This window comes from Heptranchias perlo, chromosome 38, assembly GCF_035084215.1.
Source record: "Heptranchias perlo isolate sHepPer1 chromosome 38, sHepPer1.hap1, whole genome shotgun sequence".
Classification (NCBI taxonomy): Eukaryota; Metazoa; Chordata; class Chondrichthyes; order Hexanchiformes; family Hexanchidae; genus Heptranchias; species Heptranchias perlo.
In genome coordinates, this window is record NC_090362.1 from 6,973,927 (window position 1) to 6,999,713 (window position 25,787).

Consider the following 25,787-nt stretch of genomic DNA (forward strand, 5'->3'; position numbering starts at 1 on the left):
AGGACATACCTGGGCAATTTTCCACTTTGTCGGGTAGATGCCAGTGCTGTAGCTGTACTGGAACAGCTTGGCTAGAGGCGCGGCTAGTTCTGAAGCACAAGTCTTCAGCACTACATCCGGGATATTGTCAGGGCCCATAGCCATTCCTGTATCCAGTGCACTCAGCCGTTTGTTGATATCACGTGGAGTGAATCGAATTGGCCGAAGACTGGCCTCTGTGATGGTGGGGATATCGGGAGGAGGCCGAGATGGATCATCCACTCGGCACTTCTGGTCGAAGATGGTTGCAAACTCTTCAGCCTTGTCTTTTGCACTCACGTGCTGGACTCTGCCATCATTGAGGATGGGGATGTTCACGGAGCCTCCTCCTCCCATCAGTTGTTTAATCGTCCACTACCATTCACAACTGGATGTGGCAGGACTGCAGAGCTTTGATCTGATCCATTCGTTGTGGAATCGCTTAGCTCTGTCTATAGCATGTTGCTTCTGCTGTTTTGCATGCATGTAGTCCTGTGTTGTAGCCTCACCAGGTTGGCACCTCATTTTTAGTCACGCCTGGTGCTGCTCCTGGCATGCTCTTCTACACTCCTCATTGAACCAGGGTTTATCCCCTGGCTTGTTGGTAATGGTTTTTTCAAAATTCTACAGATTATGGAACAGGTCCTGCAAATTGGCAGGTGGCAAATGTAACCCCACTATTTAAAAAAGGAGGGTGAGAGAAAACAGGGAACTACAGACCTGTTAGCCTAACATCAGTCGTAGGAAAAATGCTAGAATCTATTATAAAGGATGTGATAACAGAACACTTGGAAACTATCAATGGGATTAGACAAAGTCAACATGGATTTATGAAAGGGAAATTGTGTTTGACAAACCTACTGGGAGTTTTATGAGGATGTAACTGGTAGAATAGATAAGGGAGAACCAGTGGATGTGGTGTATTTGGATTTTCAGAAGGCCTTTGATAAAGTCCCACATAAGAGGTTAGTGTGCAAAATTAAAGCACATGGGATTGGGGATAATATACTGGCATGGATTGAAAATTGGTTAACAGACAGGAAACAGAGAGTAGGAATAAATGGTCTTTTTCGGGGTGGCAGGTGGTGACTAATGGGGTCATTGGGCCCCAGCTAGTCACAATATATATCAATGATTTGGATGAGGGAACCAAATGTAATATTTCCAAGTTTGCTGATGACACAAAACTAGGTGGGATTGTGAGTTGTGAGGAAGATGCAAAGAGGCTTCAAAGCGATTTAGACAAGTTGAGTGAGTGGGCAAATACATGGCAGATGCAGTATAATGTAGATAAATGTGAAGTTATCCATTTCAGAAGGAAAAACAGAGTATTATTTAAATGGTGATAGATTGGGAAATGTTGATGTACAAAGGGACCTGAGTGTCCTTGTACACCGGTCACTGAAAGCAAACATGCAGGTGCAGCAAGCAGTTAGGAAGGCAGATGGTATGTTTGCCTTCATTGCAAGAGGATTTGAGTACAGGAGCAATAATGTCTTACTGCAGTTATACAGGGCCTTGGTGAGACCACATCTGGCATATTGTATGCAGTTTTGGTCTCCTTACCTAAGAAAAGTTATACTTGCCATAAAGGGAGTGCAGCAAAGGTTCACCAGACTGATTCCTGGGATGGCAGGACTGTTGTATGAGGAGAGATTGGGTCGACTCGGCCTGTATTCACTCGAGTTTAGAAGAATGAGAGGGGATCTCATTGAAACGTCTAAAATTCTGACAGGGCTGGACCAGACTGGATGCAGGGAGAATGTTTCCCCTGGCTAGGGGGTCTAGAACGAGGGGTCACAGTCTCAGGATACGGGGTAGGACATTTAGGACTGAGATGAGGTGAAATTTCTTCACTCAGAGGGTGGTGAACCTGTGGAATTCTCTACCACAGAAGGCTGTGGAGGCCAAGTCACTGAATATATTTAAGAAGGAGCTAGATAGGTTTCTAAACACAGAAGGCATCAAGGGGTATGAGGAGAGCGGGAATATGGTATTGAGATAGAGGATCAGCTATGATCATATTGAATGGTGGAGCAGGCTCGAAGGGCTGAGTAGCCTACCCCTGCTCCTATTTTCTCTGTTTCTATGGTGGAGTAAGGGATATGCCGGGCCATGAGGTTACAGTTTGTGGTAGAATACTATAGTGCCACACAACACGTTGAATGATGTCCTCAGTGTGAAGACGGGACTTCGTCTCCACAAGGACTGTGCGGTGGTCACTCCTACCAATACTGTCATGGACAGATGTATCTGCGATAGGTGGATTGGCGAGGACGAGGTCAAGTAGGTTTTTCCCTCATGTTGGTTCATTCACCACCTGCCGTAGGCCCAGTCTGGCAACTATGTCCTTCAGGACTCGGCCAGCTCGGTCAGTAGTGGTGCTACCGAGCCACTCTTGGTGATGGATATTGAAGTCCCCCACCCAGAGTACATTCTGTGCCCTTGCTACGCTCAGTGCTTCCTCCAAGTGGTGTTCAACATGGAGGAGGACTGATTCATCAGCTGAGGGAGGGCGATAGTGAATTCCTTTTGCAGCTTCTCCATGAAATCTTTCCTAAAGTAGGGCATCGAAAACAGAATACAATATTCTGACTGCAGCCTAACCAATGATTGGTATAGATTTAGCAATACTCTTTGGCTTTGTACTTGATTCCCTTATTTATAAAATCTCAGATTTTTACAAAACTTTAAAAGTGAAATATTTAATAACATCTTATTGGCATTGTAACACTACCCTTCCAGTTTTACGCCTTTTCAGTTTTTGGAATGTCAGATATACCCAACACAAACCTATTGTAATTAGTGTCAGTCTCATTAGAACTGTCCCCATATTGTACTGCTGAAGTATTCATCAACAGCCAATAGATGGTGCCATTGCACCAGTGCGGAGGTATGCCCTGACTCCTGCTCCAGTTTAGATCTTTGCAAACTGCAGTCAAGAATTGTTTTATTACTGTTGCAGAACACAATTACAGCAAGAAGACTGGGTCTGTGCAGGTGAACTGATTACATATTAATAATAGAGAATTACATAGAATTTACAACACAGAAATAGGCCGTTCGGCCCAACTGGTTATGTTATGTTTAGCCTCCTCCCACCCTACTTCATTTAACCCAATCAGTATAACCTTCTACTCCTTTCTCTCTCATGTACTTATCTAGCTTCCCCTTAATGTTGCTTATGTTTGAAGTGCAGGAGTGAATAGAGATACTTGATGTCTTTACTGTGTTTTTCTTTGTTCTTTCTGTAATTCTCCGATAATTACCATCACATTATTGGAGCCAGTAACTCTCAACTAGCTGCAGGATGAACTGAATTACATCTAACCAGGTTCTATCTAGCGTGTCCCATGTGATGCCTCATACTTCACGATTCCCCACCCACCCGGAGCCATGGAATCTCCCGGGAGAGGCAACAAAGCAGCTAAAAACCCAGGCCAATTAGAGGAAAAAAATCTGCAAGATTCCACTCTGCCTCTGCCCCCGCCCCCCCAACTCCCCCCCAAGGCGATCGAAACTAGTCCAGGAGACCACACCCACCATGATTTACGTTATTTGCCACCTACCTTTTGTGTGTTATGATCTCCGCTCCAGCCAGAAACTGATCCAGCTCTCCTTTGAAGATTATGCAGTGAATCAGCACTCACCCCACATGCCGACAAAACTTGTTCCAAAGGTCTACTATCCTCTGGGAAAAGAAGAACTACCTAACATCCAACCTAATTCTATGCTTGTGTAACTTATAATCGTGAGCCCTGGTCCTCCCCAACCTATCTAATTGAAATAGCTTATCAGCATGGACACAATTTAGTCCCTTCAATACTTCATAGAACATGATCAAATTGCCCAAGTCTGCGTTTCTCTAAATTAGACAGATCCAGCTTTTTAAGGCTATCAAGGGATATGAAGCAAAGGCGGGTAAATGGAGTTAAGGTACAGATCAGCCATGATCTGATTGAATGGTGGAGCAGGCTCGAGGGGCTGAATGGCCTCCTCCTATTCCTATGTTCCAACCCCAGGCCGTTAGTTTCAATGCTTCCTGAGAGCTACCTCACAATGTTCTCTGCCCATCTTCGTGTAGCCATATAATTTAAGTGGATGTCTTCCCTCCTAAAGAATTTACCATGACCTGAGAATACCTTCCAATTATCAAGAATTGCAACTTCTCCCTGGTGCGCAGATCTTGGAGCCAAGAATTGAAACCGATGATTCTGCTGTTTCTCTCAAGTGATCCAGTCATAACTGGTAGAAGTAATGAGAAGACGACCCATTACAGTGTCACTGAAACACAGGTCTGCTAGCGAGAGTGGAGGGAATGGGCAAAATGATCTTCTCTCCATACATTCATATGAAACGGCTGAATAATGTAGAGTGCGATGAGGGATTTCAGTAACCGGGTGAGATGAGGGATTTCAATAACCGGGTGAGATGAGGGATTTCAATAACCGGGTGCGATGAGGGATTTCAGTAACCGGGTGAGATGAGGGATTTCAGTAACCGGGTGAGATGAGGGATTTCAATAACCGGGTGCGATGAGGGATTTCAATAACCGGGTGCGATGAGGGATTTCAATAACCGGGTGCGATGAGGGATTTCAATAACCGGGTGAGATGAGGGATTTCAATAACCGGGTGCGATGAGGGATTTCAATAACCGGGTGTGCGATGAGGGATTTCAATAACCGGGTGCGATGAGGGATTTCAGTAACCGGGTGCGATGAGGGATTTCAATAACCGGGTGCGATGAGGGATTTCAGTAACCGGGTGCGATGAGGGATTTCAGTAACTGGGTGAGATGAGGGATTTCAATAACCGGGTGAGATGAGGGATTTCAATAACCGGGTGAGATGAGGGATTTCAGTAACCGGGTGCGATGAGGGATTTCAATAACCGGGTGCGATGAGGGATTTCAGTAACCGGGTGCGATGAGGGATTTCAGTAACTGGGTGAGATGAGGGATTTCAGTAACCGGGTGTGTGATGAGGGATTTCAATAACCGGGTGTGCGATGAGGGATTTCAATAACCGGGTGCGATGAGGGATTTCAGTAACCGGGTGCGATGAGGGATTTCAGTAACTGGGTGAGATGAGGGATTTCAGTAACCGGGTGTGTGATGAGGGATTTCAATAACCGGGTGTGCGATGAGGGATTTCAATAACCGGGTGAGATGAGGGATTTCAATAACTGGGTGCGATGAGGGATTTCAGTAACCGGGTGTGCGATGAGGGATTTCAATAACCGGGTGTGCGATGAGGGATTTCAATAACCGGGTGCGATGAGGGATTTCAATAACCGGGTGTGCGATGAGGGATTTCAATAACCGGGTGAGATGAGGGATTTCAATAACTGGGTGCGATGAGGGATTTCAGTAACCGGGTGTGCGATGAGGGATTTCAATAACCGGGTGAGATGAGGGATTTCAATAACTGGGTGCGATGAGGGATTTCAATAACCGGGTGTGCGATGAGGGATTTCAATAACCGGGTGAGATGAGGGATTTCAATAACTGGGTGCGATGAGGGATTTCAGTAACCGGGTGCGATGAGGGATTTCAATAACCGGGTGCGATGAGGGATTTCAATAACCGGGTGAGATGAGGGATTTCAATAACCGGGTGCGATGAGGGATTTCAATAACCGGGTGCGATGAGGGATTTCAATAACCGGGTGAGATGAGGGATTTCAATAACCGGGTGCGATGAGGGATTTCAATAACCGGGTGCGATGAGGGATTTCAATAACCGGGTGCGATGAGGGATTTCAATAACCGGGTGCGATGAGGGATTTCAATAACCGGGTGCGATGAGGGATTTCAATAACCGGGTGCGATGAGGGATTTCACTAACCGGGTGCGATGAGGGATTTCAGTAACCGGGTGAGATGAGGGATTTCAATAACCGGGTGAGATGAGGGATTTCAATAACCGGGTGCGATGAGGGATTTCAATAACCGGGTGCGATGAGGGATTTCAATAACCGGGTGCGATGAGGGATTTCAGTAACCGGGTGAGATGAGGGATTTCAATAACCGGGTGAGATGAGGGATTTCAATAACCGGGTGTGCGATGAGGGATTTCAATAACCGGGTGAGATGAGGGATTTCAATAACCGGGTGAGATGAGGGATTTCAATAACCGGGTGTGCGATGAGGGATTTCAATAACCGGGTGAGATGAGGGATTTCAATAACCGGGTGCGATGAGGGATTTCAGTAACCGGGTGTGTGATGAGGGATTTCAATAACCGGGTGAGATGAGGGATTTCAATAACCGGGTGAGATGAGGGATTTCAATAACCGGGTGCGATGAGGGATTTCAATAACCGGGTGAGATGAGGGATTTCAGTAACCGGGTGTGTGATGAGGGATTTCAATAACCGGGTGCGATGAGGGATTTCAATAACCGGGTGAGATGAGGGATTTCAATAACCGGGTGCGATGAGGGATTTCAATAACCGGGTGAGATGAGGGATTTCAGTAACCGGGTGTGTGATGAGGGATTTCAATAACCGGGTGAGATGAGGGATTTCAGTAACCGGGTGTGTGATGAGGGATTTCAATAACCGGGTGTGCGATGAGGGATTTCAGTAACCGGGTGCGATGAGGGATTTCAATAACCGGGTGCGATGAGGGATTTCAATAACCGGGTGTGCGATGAGGGATTTCAGTAACTGGGTGAGATGAGGGATTTCAATAACCGGGTGCGATGAGGGATTTCAGTAACCGGGTGTGCGATGAGGGATTTCAGTAACTGGGTGAGATGAGGGATTTCAGTAACCGGGTGCGATGAGGGATTTCAATAACCGGGTGTGTGATGAGGGATTTCAATAACCGGGTGCGATGAGGGATTTCAATAACTGGGTGCGATGAGGGATTTCAGTAACCGGGTGTGTGATGAGGGATTTCAATAACCGGGTGAGATGAGGGATTTCAATAACCGGGTGTGTGATGAGGGATTTCAATAACCGGGTGTGTGATGAGGGATTTCAATAACTGGGTGCGATGAGGGATTTCAATAACCGGGTGTGTGATGAGGGATTTCAATAACCGGGTGCGATGAGGGATTTCAATAACCGGGTGCGATGAGGGATTTCAATAACCGGGTGTGCGATGAGGGATTTCAATAACTGGGTGCGATGAGGGATTTCAATAACCGGGTGCGATGAGGGATTTCAATAACCGGGTGCGATGAGGGATTTCAGTAACCGGGTGAGATGAGGGATTTTAATAACCGGGTGAGATGAGGGATTTCAATAACCGGGTGCGATGAGGGATTTCAATAACTGGGTGCGATGAGGGATTTCAGTAACCGGGTGAGATGAGGGATTTCAATAACCGGGTGTGAGATGAGGGATTTCAATAACCGGGTGAGATGAGGGATTTCAATAACCGGGTGAGATGAGGGATTTCAATAACCGGGTGTGATGAGGGATTTCTGTGATATGGCCGTTTTGCCTAATTTCTTGTTTGGAAAGCTTCCCCCATGACTATTAAGTAATTCGGGTGTGTCATGGGTACAAGTTACATTAATCCTGTTGAAAGGAGTAGGGTCGATGGGTGAATGAACTTTTCTCTTCCCACTTTGTTGGACTTGCCTTGGGCTGTATCCTTCAGGACCAGATATAAAGTTTAAATCCCTATTCCTGTTAATTCGAAGATCTCTTAAGTTGGAGTCATTAACAGTGTTCTGATGTGGGATTTACCTACCCATGAGGCACAGCACTAAAAGCAGGACTTTCCAAAACACCAGGCCCACAAGATTCTAGAGGACAAACCAGTGAATAAATATATTAAGAGTAAACAGTGCCTGGGCATCGAGGGCTGGATTGCCAGGGTTCAGGGATCACAACGTGGACACCGTTGGTCTATATTGTAGATCAGCTCAATGTATCTTATTATAGTTAAGAGGCACCTTATGTTACACTTATGTTACTACAGGTGTTCTCAAGGCCTGGTTCTAGGCTTTAATTCAGCAATGATATGGCGATGCCGATGATGGACTGGGGTTGACAATTGTAAACAATTTTACAACACCAAGTTATAGTCCAGCAATTTTATTTTAAATTCACAAGCTTTCGGAGGCTACCTCCTTCCTCAGGTGAACGATGTGGAAACCGTTCACCTGAGGAAGGAGGTAGCCTCCGAAAGCTTGTGAATTTAAAATAAAATTGCTGGACTATAACTTGTTGTTGTAAAATTGTTTACAATTAATTCAGCAAGACTGAGACAATTTGAACAGAACCAGTGAAACACAGAAACACAGAAACAGACACTAGTTTGGTCAACATCTACGTAGGCTTCAGATCACAGCTAGAAAACATTCAAAAAGAAAACTTAGGACAGGATCTGTTAGAAAATATGGGGTACATTTTCAACTTGCCGCCTGGCTGTAAAACTGACGATGCTACTCAGCTGCCCGTTATAGAAACCTCCCGATTCTCACTTCCATTGAAATCGTTGGGCAGCCACTCCGAAACGTCAGTCTTACAACCGGGGGGGGGGGCGGTAGGTTGAAAGTCTACCGCTCTGATTCACAGTTTTAGCAGATCAGGACACCAGCAGCTTCAACCCACTCACAGGGCAAACACGACAGAAGCCAGCTTCTCGTCCCAATCTCAGCTTGTAGGTGGCATGGATAGTAGCCTAGAACTCAAAACGTCCCCACCTGCTCAGATGAGGCGGTGCACAGCCAGCCAGGTCACATCTGTAAGGCTCTAGTTGTCATTAGAGTAACGAAGGATGAACTTGCATTTTTCGGCACCTTTCACGACCTCAGGACGTCCCAAAGCGACTCACAGCCAATGCAGTACTTTCTTGTTTGAAGTGTAGTCACTGTTGTAACGTAGGGAAACATGGCCGCCAATGTGTCTGGTTTATAGCTGGTGAGATGGGCTGTGCATTTCAGATACGTTAATAATACAGGTGTTCCCAAGCCCTGGCTCCAGCCTCTAATGCAATGGGATTGAGACGACTTAAATAGAACCAGTGAAACACGGGAACCAATACTGATTTAGCTAGCACCTGTGTAAGCACAGCAAGATCCCTCAAACAGCAATGAGATAAATGACCAGATATTATATTTTTGGTGGTGTTTGTTGAGGGATAAATGTTAGCAGGACATCAGCCTGCTCTTGCTCCCCTGGAATCTTTTACATAAACCTCAGTTTTACATCTCATCCAAAAGACGGCACCTCCGACATTGCAGCACTCCCTCAGCACAGCGCTGGAGTGCCAGCACAGGTTACTTGCTTAAGTCCATGAAGTGGGGCTTGAACCCAGGATCTTCTGACTCAGAGGAGAGAGGGCTACCATACTGAGCCCATGACACTTTATGTCGCAGAGGGAGTTGCTGGAAGTTATGAAACTATAATTACGATGAATTTTACTGACATTTGCAAAATATTATCAGTCTGTGCAGCAGGCCCCGTAGTGAGAGTCTGTTGTTCCTCCAAAATGCACCTGAATCAATCCTCAGTATTGCAATATCAGCTCTGTAAACATTCACTGATCCTCAGATAATTTAGCAGAAGAAAGAGACCACACCAGAGGGATTGTGATTGTCTCATAAAAAGATTTATTACTTTTTTTTGCCTAAATGCACAAGGCAAGGTACAGTACTGTATAAAAAAGAACTCCTTAATATACACTTTACATGAGATACACCAGTAAGAGCTTTCATTTTACTTATCCAACGCAGCAACAAAAATAATATGTTGTAAACGTCTACACTTCAAGTACCGGTGAGGCTCCGTCAGTCCGACGCACAGCTACATTCACGGGGGGTGGGGGGTGGGGGAGGTATCAGGGTCAGGAAACTATACAACAGTACAGGACAAGTGAAGTACAAGAACAACTGGCCTTCCCCTCTGTGGTGACTGGTGAAGGCCAGGGAGAATGGGTCAGTGTATCACAGCGATTCATGAAGGATGGGCACAAATCTAAACCGGCAGCAGCAAGTCCCTAGTAAACGGGGAACCGTCTCTCTGCTCGAACACAAACTCTGTATCTATACTGACCCAGGGACTCACCACGGCAGTGAGCATCCCGCTGATTTGAACCTGCACATTGGACTGAGTGAATGTCTGGTTGAAATACCTCTCCTCCTTTGGGTCTGTTATACCTTAAAGAGGATGGGTTAGAATCACCATGTTATTAACTGAGCTGCCCCAATGTGAGTAGTGTAAACATTATCTTTAGTACCCAGAGCGACAACTCTGGGTATTGATGCCGACAGACCACTGCTCCAATCAGTGTTGGTACCTGCAGTAACCTGGAACAGCTTCACTCCAGTTCCTGATGTAAATGGGGCTGGAGAATACAGGCAGCCTGACACTAGATAGGAACAGATAAAACCCTGCAGGGCTCTTTCAACCTGACTGGAGGTCGAGTCTGTGCCGTGTCATTAACTGTTCATGGAAAGGAATTCAAAGAAGGGTTTTCGATGCATTTGGTTCCATTTCCAAAATCCCAAATAATAAACACACCATTCAGGGAATCAGAGTCTGTAACTGTACGTCAGTGTCCCCTTTCGTACTGAAAAGCTTGAAGGCCTGTTTACGGAAGCAGACCCAGGAATGAGGGGTCGGCTGGTCGTGGTAGAATCACCGGATTCCCAGCCAGACAACCCAAGTTTGAATCCCTCAACGCAGTCACCGCCCAGACCAGTGGAGTGACAGCAGGTCTTATCCAGGCCCCACAGTCCGAACAGTGCAAGGCAGCGACCATCGAAGGTGGAGTGGGGTGGGAGACAAAGCTCAGTTGGATCACTGGACTCTTCTGACCAAGGGTCATCGACCTGAAACGTTAACTCTGTTTCTTTCTCCATAGATGCTGCCTCACTTGCTGAGTGTTTCCAGCATTTTCTGTTTTTATTTCAGATTTCCAGCATCAGCAGTATTTTGCTTTTGACTCAGCTGGATTACTCCCATCCTTCCGATAGGTACTGGCTTATGGCTGTGGAGAATCGCAGCGTTTGGACTGTCCAAACCCCACCCCCCAGCTGAGAGAGGCAGCCCAGCAGCAACAGGGAGCAGGAGAGTGTTTTAGAAAAGTGTGTGTGGAGATTGGAGATGTATGGAAACAGCAGCCTGGGCGGTGGATATGTTCAGGTACTGGTCTATCCCAATCTCACTGCCCCGCGTGTCCTCTCTCAATCCCACTCAATGCAAGACACAAATTTAGTTTGTGCCACCCCCTACCCCGTCCTAATTGGAGCTGCACCTCAATCCCCCGCCTCTCCCTGACCGGGAGACAGCAACTCAGCCACACACAGCGGCCCGGTTAACATTATGTACCGATCCCTCACAGACCCCGGCGGCCGATTCCAGTTTAGCGGAGATGCCGCTGTCCATCTGCTCTTCATTCCGCAGCATTGGGGGGGGGAGGGAGGGGATTTCCCAAATGATTGCTTCCGATTTTGTTTCAATCGAAGGCCCAGTGGAGAATTTGTCGAACCAGAGGGACACATTTCGTCAATGGCAGTGCATGTTTCCCCCCGCCTCATTGTTTATTTGTAAACAGCAAATACTGAAATATTGAGCAGCGGTGTAGAGATTCGGCTGCTCCCTCCTCACGGCTGCACGTTTATGTCGGTATTTCCGGCTGACAGCCAAGTGCACCAGAATGTGGGGGAAAGAGGGTGGCGATGGTGGGTTGGCAGAAACAGCGCTTAATTTCAGCACAGTTGCAGTGACTTGACAACAGGCTCTCTCCTTATAACTGGGATCGGGAATTCAGTGCAATGAGGGTGAACATAATGCACTGGGTATTTTTGCACAGTGAGATTGACGAGGGCGCAGTTAGGCACAGTAGAGTTATTTGTAATGGGAAGCAGTTGGGGCTTATTGGGATTCTACCTCTATCAAAACTATGCATTTCAAAGGGGCCCACTAACATCGTAGAATTCACCAGTACCTAACAGCAGTGTTCAAGAAGGTAAACGATCACAGAATTAGGATTTTGAAACAATTTCACCAACAAAAAAAAAACTCTGGAAACCAGATTCTGGGACTTTTTTTCTTTTTTAAAAAAAACATTTTACAATAGTTTCTCTGTACAGTATTTACAGCAAATGGCACCCGCCAGCAGTGATGGGGTTCTGCACACAAGAGGGCGGGTACAATACACACTGCTGGAGACGGAAGGGCGAGAACTCTATGTGGAGATAGATGGCGAGAGGGGTGCCTCAAAGGGCCCTGAAACAAATGGCCGAAAGAATGCATAAAATTGATGACACGAATACAGCAAAGTGAGAGGGAGAAATATCTAGAACCCATCCATTAACAGTAAAAACAAGCTGCTCTTGATTTACAGCGTGACACAATATTTTTCAACCTTTGTTGACCATTCTAACTTTCTATTACAAGGTGATGAAGTAAATTGAGTTACCATGTCCCTTATGGGCACCCAGCTCGGTACCAGGCAGAGTCGAATATGCCCTGACTCATTTCCACTGAGGAAGTCCAAACCACGCCACGCGTGGGCTGGGCACATCATGAAGCCAAACTCACTGCCGACACTTTGTCAGTCCGGCGAAAAACCTGGAAAGTTCACCGGCATTTTAGCATCAACTTCAACCCCCACAGTTTAACTCTCTGTTAGGAATCCAGAATTAAAGGGTTACCCACTCCTCATAGCCAAAGCTGCCCCAAGGTGACAGTGTCAGGGTTCCAGTGCAAGATGCAACGAGGGGAGGGGTGCAGTCTGTCACATGAATGCAGTACTGATGGGTGGTCATTGCTTTCTCGAGCACAGGGTTCGAACACCAGAAAGTGGCGCACGGTGATTAAAGACCGTCCAGCCACACTTCAATGATAACGCACGGCATTGTGCCAAATAAATTATAGTACTGATCATGCCGTGCTGGAGTTATCACTCACCCCATCAGCGTTGCTCATGAAATCTCTCGAATAATTTATCCCATATGTTTTTGTGGAAGGGGCAGTACTTTTTAAACATTAATTCGGAGCAAACTGTATCTTACAGTTTGAAAACTGCTCACTCCAAAAGCCACGCAGTAATTACATACTCTTGAGAATTCGGACACTAGTCCATTCAGGCACCCGAATACTGGATACAAGGTGTTGAAGTAGAGAAAATGTTGGTGCAGTAATGATGAACTGCCCCTAGGTGTCTCTGGCATGCTCTGCAAAGAAGGCGGGATGCTGTATTTACTAAAATGGTGACATCTAGTGGTGGAATATTAGTATATTGCAATGACAGCTGGTCCCCTTTGGACGAGTTACTTGATGGCTAATTGGACCATTGGCCAGCCACTGGAGTTAGATACTTGGCTCAATCTGAAACTGCTCACATTCCCATCAGTTCCAGTGATAGAGAGGGGAGGTGTTACAAGACAACCACAGTCCAAACAGAACAAACACCTCACAGAATCCATTACCATCCAAAGAAGGTAAAGGGGGGGGGGGGCATGGGAATTGAATGGGAGCGAGATACAGGCTATAATCTAATCAAGGAGGTCAAATGATTTATATACAGAATATCTGAAAACTGGGAGGGAGCTACCTGCTTTAAATCTAGTTGACGGGCTCATGTAAGAAAGTGTAAAGTAAAACAAAGTGGCTTACAGCTGTTGTCTGAATCCTAAATGTAGAGTAACAGCCCTGACATCATTCGCTGGTACTGTTCCTGATTTATAAAAGATACTATTTACATTTCTCAAGAGGGAGGGGTGCTAATTCTCCCTCTTGTGCTGCATCAAGCATGTCCTTGATACCCAAGGGCATGTATACAAGAGGGCCAATGGTCCCTGATGGCATCGCTAGACCTGTGACTGAGTAATAAGAAGGCAAGATCTGCACTCTGTTACACTAACACTTAATAAAAAGTTTCCAAAAAGAGAAACAACACAAAGGGTTGAAAATGACAGGCCATCTTTAAGTGCCTTCTGTCTGGGGTCAGACTGAACTTTTAACATGATCAAAATGACCTCAATGCTGGGGTTATCCATCCATATTCTGGGCCATACCCCAGTGCGCTTAGATCTTTGAGACAGAAACTAATCTGTGCTCTACCTGGCCCTGGGTGAGTGGAGATACTAGAACTCTTTTACTGCCTTTATATTGCATCAGCCTGAGACCTGTTCTAGCCAACAGCCTCTATTTATACTGCCCGATACCAGCTGCTATTCTCCTGTCCCCGTAGATATTCAAGAATGGGTTATGCCTATGTCGGATTAAGCACAGGCAATTGGTTCCTCTCTGCCTGGCTGATAAATGTTTAGGGAGCGGAACTGGGTGGCGTAATGTGTTATAGACACTGGCCTTTCACCTCTGGGAGCGTGGACTGATGGCTGAAAATCTCCTCAGCCTGCGTTGTAGGGATCCGATGTGAAATGAGTTTGGTCGGTCTCAATCCAGTCCCTAGTTGGGCAGGGGCCGACAGCTCAAAACTGATCATAATTCGGCAATGGCACTACAAGATCACAGGAGGCTGATGTGGGAAATGGGGAAAAGAAATCCCATTCTGGTGCAGTCGGGACTGCTCTGCCCGAGAGGTTGTGGCAGAGTGGAGAAGCTTTGCTTCTCGTCTGGCTGTGGGATACTTGGTGCCACCACAGGGTGCCTGAAATGGGAAGATTTCCACTCCCCGGCACTAACTTCCCTCACTTTGAGGAGCACAAGATAAAAGGTTAAAAAATAAATTAATGCCTTAGAGAGCTTGAGCTGCAGTGTCTGCACTGCCTACACATTTGAATCAACTCCAAGCAGACTTTAAAAATGCCCAGAAGGTCCAAGGGACCCCAGAACACTTTTCAAACCTAGTTTATACTCCAGTGTAGTGTCAAACCTAACCGGGATCTGTGCCCTCATTGGGAGTCAGCCAGCAGCAGTGCTCGAGGTTTAGTAGAAACACTCTTACTTGACTTGTGCTGTACTAGATAGAAGGCGAGGTGAGGCATTTGTGCTTCTGCACCTCATTCTCCAATAGACACTGACCCATGCTGGACTAGGCGTGGGCTGGAGGTGGGAGGGTAGGGGCACAGGGGCCAAGGCTCCCAGGCTACTTTCTCAGTTAAAAACTGTACAGGGAGGCGTGAAGGTGGGTTAAGAGCGCCAATATTCCCAGATGTTTTTCTCTGTTCATACAAAAACAACTTTCACAATTCATTCAGGATGTCAGCAAAACTGCTTCATTTACAAGTTAGCCACTTCCAATCCAATCCAGGCCAGGTCATCAAAGAGTGTGCAAGGGAATGAGTCAGAATTACGCTAGTACAGTCCAGCTTTACAATGCCCTTCAACCCTTATGAAGCAGTGAACTCAACAACAGCATCGATACAGTCAATCTTGAAAACTCCTTTCATTGAGGGGGTGGGGCGGATAAGGGTGTATTCTACAATATATCTACACAGTGAGAAAGGCAGGCTGTAGACTTTCCTGCTCATAGCCACCAAGACACATATATAATAGGTATCAGGCCTCCATTACAAACGTCAGAGTCCTACAGGAGAAACATTACAATAGCCTGCCTGACTTCACGGCAGGAACCAGGAACACCATTGAACTGATGTCTAAGAAAATGCAGAGCGTCCTCACGTGATCCAGTCACATGACTTTCAATGAAGTGATCGCACCCTCTCACTCCCTAAAAGAGAAAATAAAACAGTATGAGAAACAAGGCAGGTTTTTCTCAAAATCTGGAACGATGGATTAATGGTGCAAGGTTTCAGTTTTTTTTAAAAATTGTCCTTGAGTTGTGGCCATCTTTATTGCCCATCCCTAGTTTCCCTGGGAGCATTAGGCTGTTGTCAGATGTAGTCCAGACCAGATAGGAGTAGCTGATTCACTTCCCTGAGGGGCATTAGTGAACCAGTTGGATTTCTACAACAATCCGCAGCTTTCCTAGTTATTTTTCTGGCGCCAGCTCGCAAATTACTGGGTGTAATGAACTCAATCTCACAGCTTGCTGTGGTAGGATTTGAACATACGACCTCCGGGTTGATGGTCCACCACCGCACCTGATTAACGGTCTCTCCCCACACAATCACCACTGCCTTCCTGTCTGCATGCTAACCTCCGTCAGCCAAAAGAGCATGACCTTTGGGCCATAAAGCTCTCCACATCCACTGCCAATAATATTCTGTAAGGGCCATCGAGAGGCATGCCCCGCACCCCCATCTGATTAGTCTTCCCTCTGGACACAGAGACTGCACTGTCGCAACCAACTCCATTTAGTTCCCAATCGACAAACTGGAACTTTGAGAGTAGCTACAGTCAAGGCTGGGATTCAGACCAGAATCATCAGATTGGGAGTTGAGTGCTCTACACTATGAACGGGCCACTATCAGCAGCTCCGAGCAGCCAGCTCAAGAACTCACTAGTAAGGTCTGTATCAAGACCTGTTCTCTCAGCTACAGCTGATGTAGTTCAGGGAGACAATTGAGGGTATGGATCGCACCAAAGTAAAATAATTTGAAAAAAAAGTTTTAAAATGGGTTAAATTGCAGATTTTAACAGGAACTAAGGTTACGGAATTCTATAACTTGATTGCCATCAGCTGTGGCTCAGTGGGTAGCACTCTCACCTCTGAGTCAGAAGGTCGTGGTTTCAAGCCCCACTCCAGAGACTTGAGCACAAAATTCCAGGGCGACACTCCAGTGCCAGTACTGAGGGAGTGCAGCACTGTCAGAGGTGCCATCTTTCGGATGAGACTTTAAACCGAGTCCCCGTCTGTGCTCTCAGGTGGATGTAAATGATCCCGTGGCACTATTTAAAGATCGGGGAGTTCTCCCCAGTGTCCTGTCCAACATTTAGCAATCATTAAAACAGATTATTTGGTCATTACCGCATTGCTATTTGTGGGATCTTGCTGTGCGCAAATTGGCTGCAACATTTCCTACATTACAACAGTGACTACACTTCAAAAGTACTTCATTGGCCGTAAAGCGCTTTGGGAGGTCCTGAGGTCGTGAAAGGTGCTTTATAACTGCTAGTCTTTCTTTTCTTTCAATACAATGCTGTGTAAAAGGTAGGTGTCACTATTCACCATCTACCTCCAGGGCAAGCCCACAGCTTTCACACTCTCAACCTCCCTGCAAGCGATGTGAAATAGGATCTCCTCTTACAGGGAAGCCAAAGGTAAAATGTAGGTCATAAGAAATGTAGGTTAGTCCCCATTTTCCCACTCTCTGGCCGCCTTCTGTATTGCCCCTGGTGATGAGGGTGATCAGCTAAATTCTACAATTCTCCATGACAACAGTGACCGCACTTCAAAAGTAATCCATTGGTTTGCGAAGCACCTTGGGACTCCCAGAGAGTGTGATAAGTTTGCTTCCTTCCATGAATGTTACCCTGCGATTGGACAGAAGGAAGGCTGCACATGACTGTGTTGAGATTAGGAAAACACCACTTTTTTGTGTTTCACACCTTAAACCACCGATTTCCTGCTGGGGTGGGAGGTGGGGGGGTGGGTGAGCGCTAACGACCATGCTACGAGACCACTAAACATGCAAAGGGGAAAAAAATAGCATAAGAAAAGATTTTTCTCACCATTCTCACCTTCTGGGTGGTGGGAACAGGTTGGACACAGAGGCCTGTGCTGCAGCCTGTTGGCTTGCAACAATGGCTGGAGAGGAGAGACCTGGCAAAGTGGAGAGAATCACTGGATTACGAGAGAGAGACAACAATCGAATCAACGGGCAGGAAACGACCAGCTGGTCCATCAAGCCTGCCCCACACCATAATGAATAAACATTTCTTCCCTCCAACCCCCAACCCCCACCCACCCACCCCCTGCGGCCATGTAATCTCCTGGGGGAGGCAAAAAAAAACAGGGACAGTAAGGGAAAAAAATACTCTGGAAAATTCCTCTCCCACCTCCTCAGGTGATCAATACCAGTCCAGGAGATCACATGGACCAAGTGTTATCAAGGATCTAGGGAAATATATGTTACACTGCTCTCCCAATTACATGGTGTCTCAACACATAGTCTACATATACTGTGCGTGGCACACAGATGTTTAACGCCCATCACTTTCTGTAATTCACCTCTATCCTGATAGGTACTTCACCTGAGCCACACATCCGATCTAGGTTTTAACATGTGACGGTGGAATGGCCGGCAGCCAAGCCCAACAGAGAGTTGAGGGGAAGGAAGAGGCCAGCTTAGTGGACAGTAGGCAGGAGCATGCAGCAGAGAATCAAGTCAGCAGAAAAGTAGCTATGATGGACCAACACTTTTGGTCAGCAATTGAGCAGGACTGGCTGGGAACGTGAGCAATGGTACTGGATAATGGTTCCAGCAATGGCACCACCCCATGTATACTACGGATTTCAATGAAGGAAAGTTTGTTTATTTAGAGCTGTGAGTCAACTGTGTGGCAATGACTGGGATCATGAGTTACTGTAAGAGTGGAACGAATGATTGTTTTTTTTAAATAGAATTCCATATAATTTCCCATTCATTTCTATTTTATAAAATCCCCATGGGCCAAATCATTCCATTCACTCCCACTCTACAAAGTCCCAGTGGAGCAAACTACAAATTGATATCCAGCACTTTTGAACAGATTATACTACTTCGTTCAGGGACTTCACCTCAAGGAAATGATGACTTGTAATATACATCACAAACCCAGCATTCTTGTCTGCAGCTTGGCTGGAGTGAAGGAGAGATGAAGTAGCTATTGTCATTCACTCTCACTCCATGGACTTTCAGCTCTGGGGCAACATTTTCCATGTACTCGTGACTTAGAATTACTACACTCCATTGACTAATTCTAAATATAACAATTTCACATTAGATGTTACTGTCTCTCCTTTTTAGTCCTACCTGTTGCATATGAGAGGTCATATTGCCCTGGAAGCAATGGATACCCCACCCCGAGGTGGTGATGTGAGGCAATCTGTCGCTGGGATGGTGAAGACCGGGGTCGGTCCTTATCGATCTCTCGCTCTCCTCGTTCTCTTTCATGAGGAGGCTTCTCACTCGTCTATATTTAAAAGAGAAAATGAACACGTTAATACCATACACATCATGGCCAAGTGTCAGCTTGGCTCAGTTAGTAGCACTCTTGCCCGAGAGTCAGAAGGCTTTAAGCCCCACCCCAGGACTTGAATAAATAATCTAAGCTGTTTGTTCAGTGCAGTACTGAGGAAGTGCAGCACTGTCGGAGGTCGTGTCTTTTGAATGAGGTGTTAAATTGAGGTCCTGTCTGCCTGTCTGTGTGGGCACTATATGGCGTTATTTGAAGAAGAGCAGAGAGCTTGCTTGGGGTCCTGGCCGATATTCCTCCCTCAACCAAAAACAGGTTAAGTGATGATTCATCTCAGTTGCTGCTTGTGGAATCTTGCTATGTGCAAACTGCTGCTGCACTTGCCGAGATAAAAACAAAGTAGCATGCTTCATGAAGTCATCAATCGGTTATGAAGGGCATTGGGCTATCCCGAGGACACGATAAGGCATTAAATAAATGGAAGTTCTTTCTTTCTTCTCTGGAGGGTAATTGTGTGCCCCTTGCCAGCTACCTACAAACAGTGCACATTAGGCGAGGGTGGGCAGCACCAATAATCACCCAGATATAGAACAGCCAACATAACGTGCTGGTGCTTTCGCAAAAAGCAAAGATAGGTAAATATCTAATGCACGGATTACAAATTACAATGTATCAAACACTTGTACAGCACCAAATCACTTTTAATGTATATTTAAAATTATATTTTTCAGACGATTTTCATCTTCATCAAGTGAGGGATACCAGTGCCAGGGAATGGGCCCCTCTCAGCTCAGGTGTAGTACGGCCAGGTGTACCTCGGGTTCTGACTCAATTATGTGCTTCAACCCCAGCCTCATAAGAGCAACCACCAGTATATCACTTCCATTTCCCAGGCCAGCTGAATGATTGTCAATTTAGTACCAAACTGCAGACAGTTTTAGTACTGTGGACCTACAGAGCAGGTTGACAAGGCCCAAACACATTTCATTTTGAATCATTACACCTGGCAGACTGGAGATTTTCCCATCGGTCTGGGTGAGTGCGACACCCATCCACTTTTGAACTGGATAGTACTTTTTTTTTGAGGGTGGCAACTTAAAGATTTTCATAATCTAAAACTGCAAATGTCCATCCTATCATCGCTACCTTTAAAAAACACTGTGGTCAGTTTTCATACTCATTGGATAGACAGGATTTTAAAAAATATAACAAAATGTCCTGCCTTCCATCTAGTTTTGGATAAGGTAAAAGTTGGCCATCCTTGTCTTAGTTGGATTCAAACCTCAGGTTCCAGAAGTGTGCGAGTCCACTTTAAGTATAAGTTGAGTAAAATTTTAAAAATAGTTCATGTTGCTCTAATTTAGGATTTAGTAGAGCCATAATAGTGCTGAACACAAAGGCTTAAAAGTACGTAGCAGTCTGAGGCAACCCTGCAGCTCAGTCGGGTTTCCAGACTGATCGCTGCTCGGTTTTGTATTTTCCATGTTACAGCACATACTCCCACGTCAGGTGGAGCAAAGCCTCTGCCCTGGCACTAGCCAAACACTGTGCCTTTCTCAGACCTAGTGCGACATCTGCAGTTCCAACCAGCTAGCCTTGTAGTCTCACGGTACGAGAGCTGAATTAGTGACAATTTGAGAGTGGTGGCAAGGGTGAGATTTTGGCAGTTTTACCAATTGTACTTTTTTTAAAAAAAAGCAACAACTCCAGCCAAAAAAAATGTGTACGTTTTATAATCAGCAGATTACCCATCTTGTTCCTTCTATCAGTGCTAACATTTTGGAAGCCAATGACATAAGTGGAGCACGACTGTGGACTCCTGTTGAACTTCACCCCTTTACCAGGCAGCCTGTATTACAGAGGCAGGAATGACAGGTTTACAATCATGCCTGGTCGCCCCCATATGACCTACAGCAAGACGTGACCAGTCACATTAGGAAACTGGTTGAATATAAAAATGAAAAGAAAAATCAGTATTTAGTTTACATTTACAGATTACGATGCCGCCAACAGCAGTGAAAATACTCCGATGAAGCATCCAGAATTTATTGTTTAATTGAGAAACCTATGTGAAGGATCAAAGTGTAGGACACCATGAAGGTTGAATAGAGTTGAAGAAATAATTACTAGATGGCACCAAGCTTGTTTTTCAAAGCCTTAGGATTGCAGGAAGAATGAAACATGGAAAGGGTAGGGACTTCCATAGGTGCTACCAACGAACGACTGATGAGCAGAAGACTATGCAATAAGCCTAAATTTCAACACGGTGAAAATGTAGGGTGGAGGAAGAGGGTTTAAGGCAGCTTATTTGGAGCTTAGGAGGAATCAGAGGGGGTAAAAAATCAGATCATAGCAGTAGGGAGTGACAAGAAAGGTTGTGACAGAGAGAGAAGTTGGAGGCTAGAGATGAGAGTAGGGTCATCTATCAGATTTTCTTGTATCTTGTCCAGGAGCATGAGAGGGGTGTTAGAAAAGTCTTGTCAGACTTGCGAGAAGTATTGGACAGACTTGCGCTTTATAGGCAATGAAGAGTTGCTGGGAGGAAAAGTGCTGGGCACAAAAGCTTCTTGGAGGCAGTTTTAGAAATGGAGGAGACGTGGGAGAAGCATTTGGGATAGTGAAGGACTCATGGAGGAGCCATCAAGGTTAAGAGGTGGCTGCTGTTGGTGGACTTGGGATATAAAGAAACTGTTTGTGAAGAATTGAAAGGGTCAAGATTTTTATTGCCTATTAAGAGCAGAGAGGATATCAAGATGTTGAGATTCAGCCACTGCACCATGAAAGGAATGAAGGCTGTATGCACTGAGAATGCAATCTGAAGAAAGTTGATGAGTGTAGAGTGGAATCAACAGCAAAGGAGTGGATCAAATTGGATGAGTGAAGATCATTGATTACGGATAAGGAACACAGTGAGAAAGAGCACAGAACCCAGGGGAGCCCAGAGTTGGTGGTAAAGGAATCAGAGGAGTATAGATTAAGAATTATCAAAATTAGATACAGTAGTTATTAATAGAACTGATTGTGGTATCTTATATAGAAGTGCACAGTGCCAGATCTAGTCAAAGGTTTGGAGAATGGTGTGGTTTCTGCGCTGAATCAGGATGGAAACATCTCAACTGGTGGAGAAAGTGGATCTGAATGACGGGCTAATTTGACTGAGCTGTTCTTACTGGTATTACATGGGCTGCTGTTTTCTCTATAGACAGAGGTGATCTTTCTGCTGGTGCAGGCCCTGCTTACTTACTGTTGGTGACCTGCTCTTGTACTGACTGGCATGCTGCTGCAGGATATCTAGGGCCATGGATTCGGAGCTTGGTTTGCTGCCCATACCAGGACTCCCATGGACTCGATCGCTGTCCTCATGCCCCGGAACCTTACTCGCGTACGGTGAGAAAGAGAATCCCGAGGACAGGTACGACCCTGAAAAGCAGAAGATGATCCAAATCAATCGGAAAAAAGCACCAACTCATTCCCTAACCATATGGGTACAGTCACCAGATCTGGTGAGATGGGCATAAAAGCGAGAGTCTTGGCTACAGCCAATATCTCATGACTGCCAACCTGAACCAGTCAGACTTCATCAAGCAAGACACTTCTTATTCTAACTATCAGTACCCTTTAGACACAAATAACTATTATAACTCCTTCCTTTTGGGAGGGAGGAGTTTACTGATTATTTTGAATTTTTTTTTTAAAAACAGTGAGCTCTCTACAATACATCTGGCTTTATTCAGATCATGTGATGCAAGTAGTGATGACAATGGGGTATTGCTGCATCCAGATGCTCTGGAAAATAGTCCAGCCAGAAAACAATGCACTCACTGTGCAGGAGTTACTTCTTTCAGGTGTGGCGCCTCTTCTCGGAGTACTGCTCACAGTGCACTCTTAAACACCCCCCACCACCCCAACTCTCTGGCAGGGAATACAGGAAGACACACTAATCTAACGGGTCTCTCTCATCAACCTTAGCTGCAAGGGTGGTGAGCCTCTAAATCTGTCTCACTCTATAACTTCTCCTTTGCTTGAAAGTGCTCTACAGTGATGAGATGACGACTCTCCTGGAACTGCCTGGTTTCTGCTCTGCACCACCACACAGTGATGCAGCTGAAGTTAGGAGCTCAGCAAATTGTAATTGTGCATCCCACTGTGCTGTGGTGTACCATGTTGGGTCTCCACATGCAATAACATGACACTGTGCCTCAGGCAGATTAAGATACCATCTACAAAGCCTACTAAAAACATTCAGTCCAAGTAAGTCATTTCTGCACCAACCCTTTTTGATCAAACACTGGTTTCCTAAGAATGGGACAAGAGGTACGGTAGTGTAGTGGTCATGTTAATGGACTAGTAATCCAGAGGCCTGGAATAATAAGGTGAGTTAACCAGAGAATGCGAGTTCAAATCCTACCATGGCCGTTTTGAGAATTTGAACTCAGTTTAAAAAAAAATCTGGAAATAAAAAAAAAACCTGACATCAGTAAAACTGGCCAGTTGAATTGTTGTAAAAACAACTGGTTCATTAATGTCCTTTAGGGAAGGAAGGAAACCTGCTGCCCTTACCTGGCCTTGCCTATATGTGACTCCAATCCCACAACAACATGATTGACTTTTATAATTGCCCTCTAATGTCAGCTGTATCAAACCACTACAGCGGTTCAAGAAGAGTGCCCACCACCACCTTCTCAGAACATCTAGGGATGGGCAATAAATAGCAGCCTTGTCAGCGATGCCCACATCCCAAGAATGAGTAAGAATAAAAAGAGCATCTAAATGGATGCTTACCTTCAGAATCTAAGATCTACCAATGGTTCTCATTCAACTTTTATCAACCATTACGGTACTCATTCATGAAATGGCTCTTACTGTCCACAGTTCCCCATTCACTTCAACATTATCGAAAGACAATTGCTAGCTGCACTAATGGTTTGCTATTGTTTAAGTAAGTGGTGGTGTTTGGATCAATTATTGGCTAGATTTTAATAATCTGTTGTTGGCTTGGTGATTCACCCAGATATTCAACAGCAACAAATGAACTTATGCTTTTACCTGGATAATTCTGCATCATCATTGGCGTCACCCCTCGAAATCCCGGGTGGGCAGATTCGTAAGGCTTACCATAAGGGTAGCCATGGACGTATGGCATGTAAGATGGGTGCTGAACCATCGGGGAGGACATAGGAATGTGAAGTCCTGATCTGGGATCTTTCCCAACAGATCGGCACTCTTCCAATGACGTTGAACGGGATTCCAAGCACATGGTGTCTTTACTTTCCTCTTTAACTGCTATCTCTTTGCTTCTTATTCGAGACGAACTTTCTTCTTTAAATTTCCGGTCCCGTTCTGCTTCTTTCCATCTTTCCTCTTCTGCTTTCTGCTGCTCCGAGAACTTGTTTGGATAGACGTAAGACCACAGCCTGCTTTCAGTTTCCTGCAAAATACAATCCCAAGTGACTCATTTCTGTCCAACCAACGCAATCAGACATAAATAATGAGACCCTGTCCGACGCTGTCCAGGACCGAGTCAAACCACATAAAGAAAACAGGTATGAAATTCCTTAGATATATCGCCATTTACAGCACGAATTGGAGAAATGAGAATTTGTTTCATCTTCCCTTTAAACTCAAAGCACAACTTCACAAAGTCCCAGACTAACCACAAAGTGAGAGCTTTGTCATCAGCACATGAGCTGCTTAAGGGGCTAACCCAAGTCTGTAGCTAAGCACGGAGGATTCTGAGCTGGACGACTGTACAGGGTGGCAGTTTGTTTTCTTCAACCTGGCCAGAGGTCGCTCTCTAAATTAAGAAAAACATGGCTGCCTGGGGCAAGTGGATGATTTATTGGTGCTGTGTCACAGTTCATCCCCGTGATCCTCTACAGAGTGAGTTCCCTATCTCAGCCATGCCACAGAGTAAGATACTGAGAAAAGGAAGAATCATCTTGGCCACTACTGACAAAGGACGAAGGGGAGGCGAGGGGGGGGGGGGGCTGAATTTCTTTGGCTGTTCTGCCAGACTCCTGCCATAACTCCGATGGCGGTCTGGCTCGGAAAAAATCTGGGGCCTGGGTATACTGGGTCCTGACCATTGTTGGAAACTCCTGCTTGACCGTCTAAGGCACAGAGCCTCCAATTGCCAGTAACACAGAGGGTGTGGGGACGGCCCTCATGAGACCCAGCGTGGTGAGATGAAGTGTACCGACCTCCAGAAGGGCAGATGTGGGCCACATGAGGAGCTGGTCCAGACGAAGGAAACAGCTGAAAAAGGGCAAGATTCTTTTTTTAAAAAATGTATGGATTGGCCCCTTATACAGGTGGCCGAGGGGGATAAGTGTAAGGGAGGGGAATGCATGGGGTCTCGGGAGGGGAGGAGCTCCTGCAAGCCCCCTCCACTTCCCCATAGCAACCAGGTACTGCAGTTTCTGATGACAGGCAGCAGGCGGGGACCCCGATCTGTGCTGGCAGTGGCATGTGCTCGCCGGCCCCATTGAAAACAAGGTCTCTGCCTAATGACCCAAACCCCCCCACCACCAACACAAAACTCCAACTGGGACAGTGCCATGGGGCATCTGCAAGCACGATTCTGGTTCAGCGACTAGGATCTCGGCCCACGCATTTCCAAGGCCAGACAACCTTGTGTCCCCTCCTCCCCGATAATTGATACAGCAGACTAGGAGTTGCAGAGAAATTTACAATTCAAATCACTCTGTGTAGGGGGAGGAGGAGGAGCTGTGTGGGAAGTAAAATCAGGTTCAAAATAGGAATTTAATGTCAATGTGGAATTTCAGGAAAACTATGGACAGCTCACATTTTCACTTT

General features: G+C 45.8%; 1 protein-coding gene across 5 annotated transcripts in view; it reads right to left on the reverse strand.

Annotated features, from left to right (window-relative positions):
• Positions 1-9,566: 9,566 nt before the first annotated feature.
• The window catches only part of LOC137304692 (zinc finger protein 609-like), a 188,750-nt gene continuing 172,529 nt past the window's right edge, over positions 9,567-25,787 (reverse strand). For 3 of the 5 annotated variants that reach the window (XM_067973353.1, XM_067973355.1, XM_067973352.1), the window contains 5 exons: positions 24,018-24,399; positions 22,216-22,391; positions 18,809-18,968; positions 17,535-17,616; positions 9,567-15,621 (listed from right to left, as the gene is read on the reverse strand). In XM_067973353.1, the coding sequence (XP_067829454.1) occupies positions 15,615-15,621; positions 17,535-17,616; positions 18,809-18,968; positions 22,216-22,391; positions 24,018-24,399 (807 nt within the window). In that variant the 3' untranslated portion in view covers positions 9,567-15,614. Of the gene's footprint in view, positions 15,622-17,525; positions 17,617-18,808; positions 18,969-22,215; positions 22,392-24,017; positions 24,400-25,787 lie in introns of all 5 variants that reach the window. The other 2 variants (XM_067973356.1, XM_067973354.1) reach the window with 1 other exon arrangement.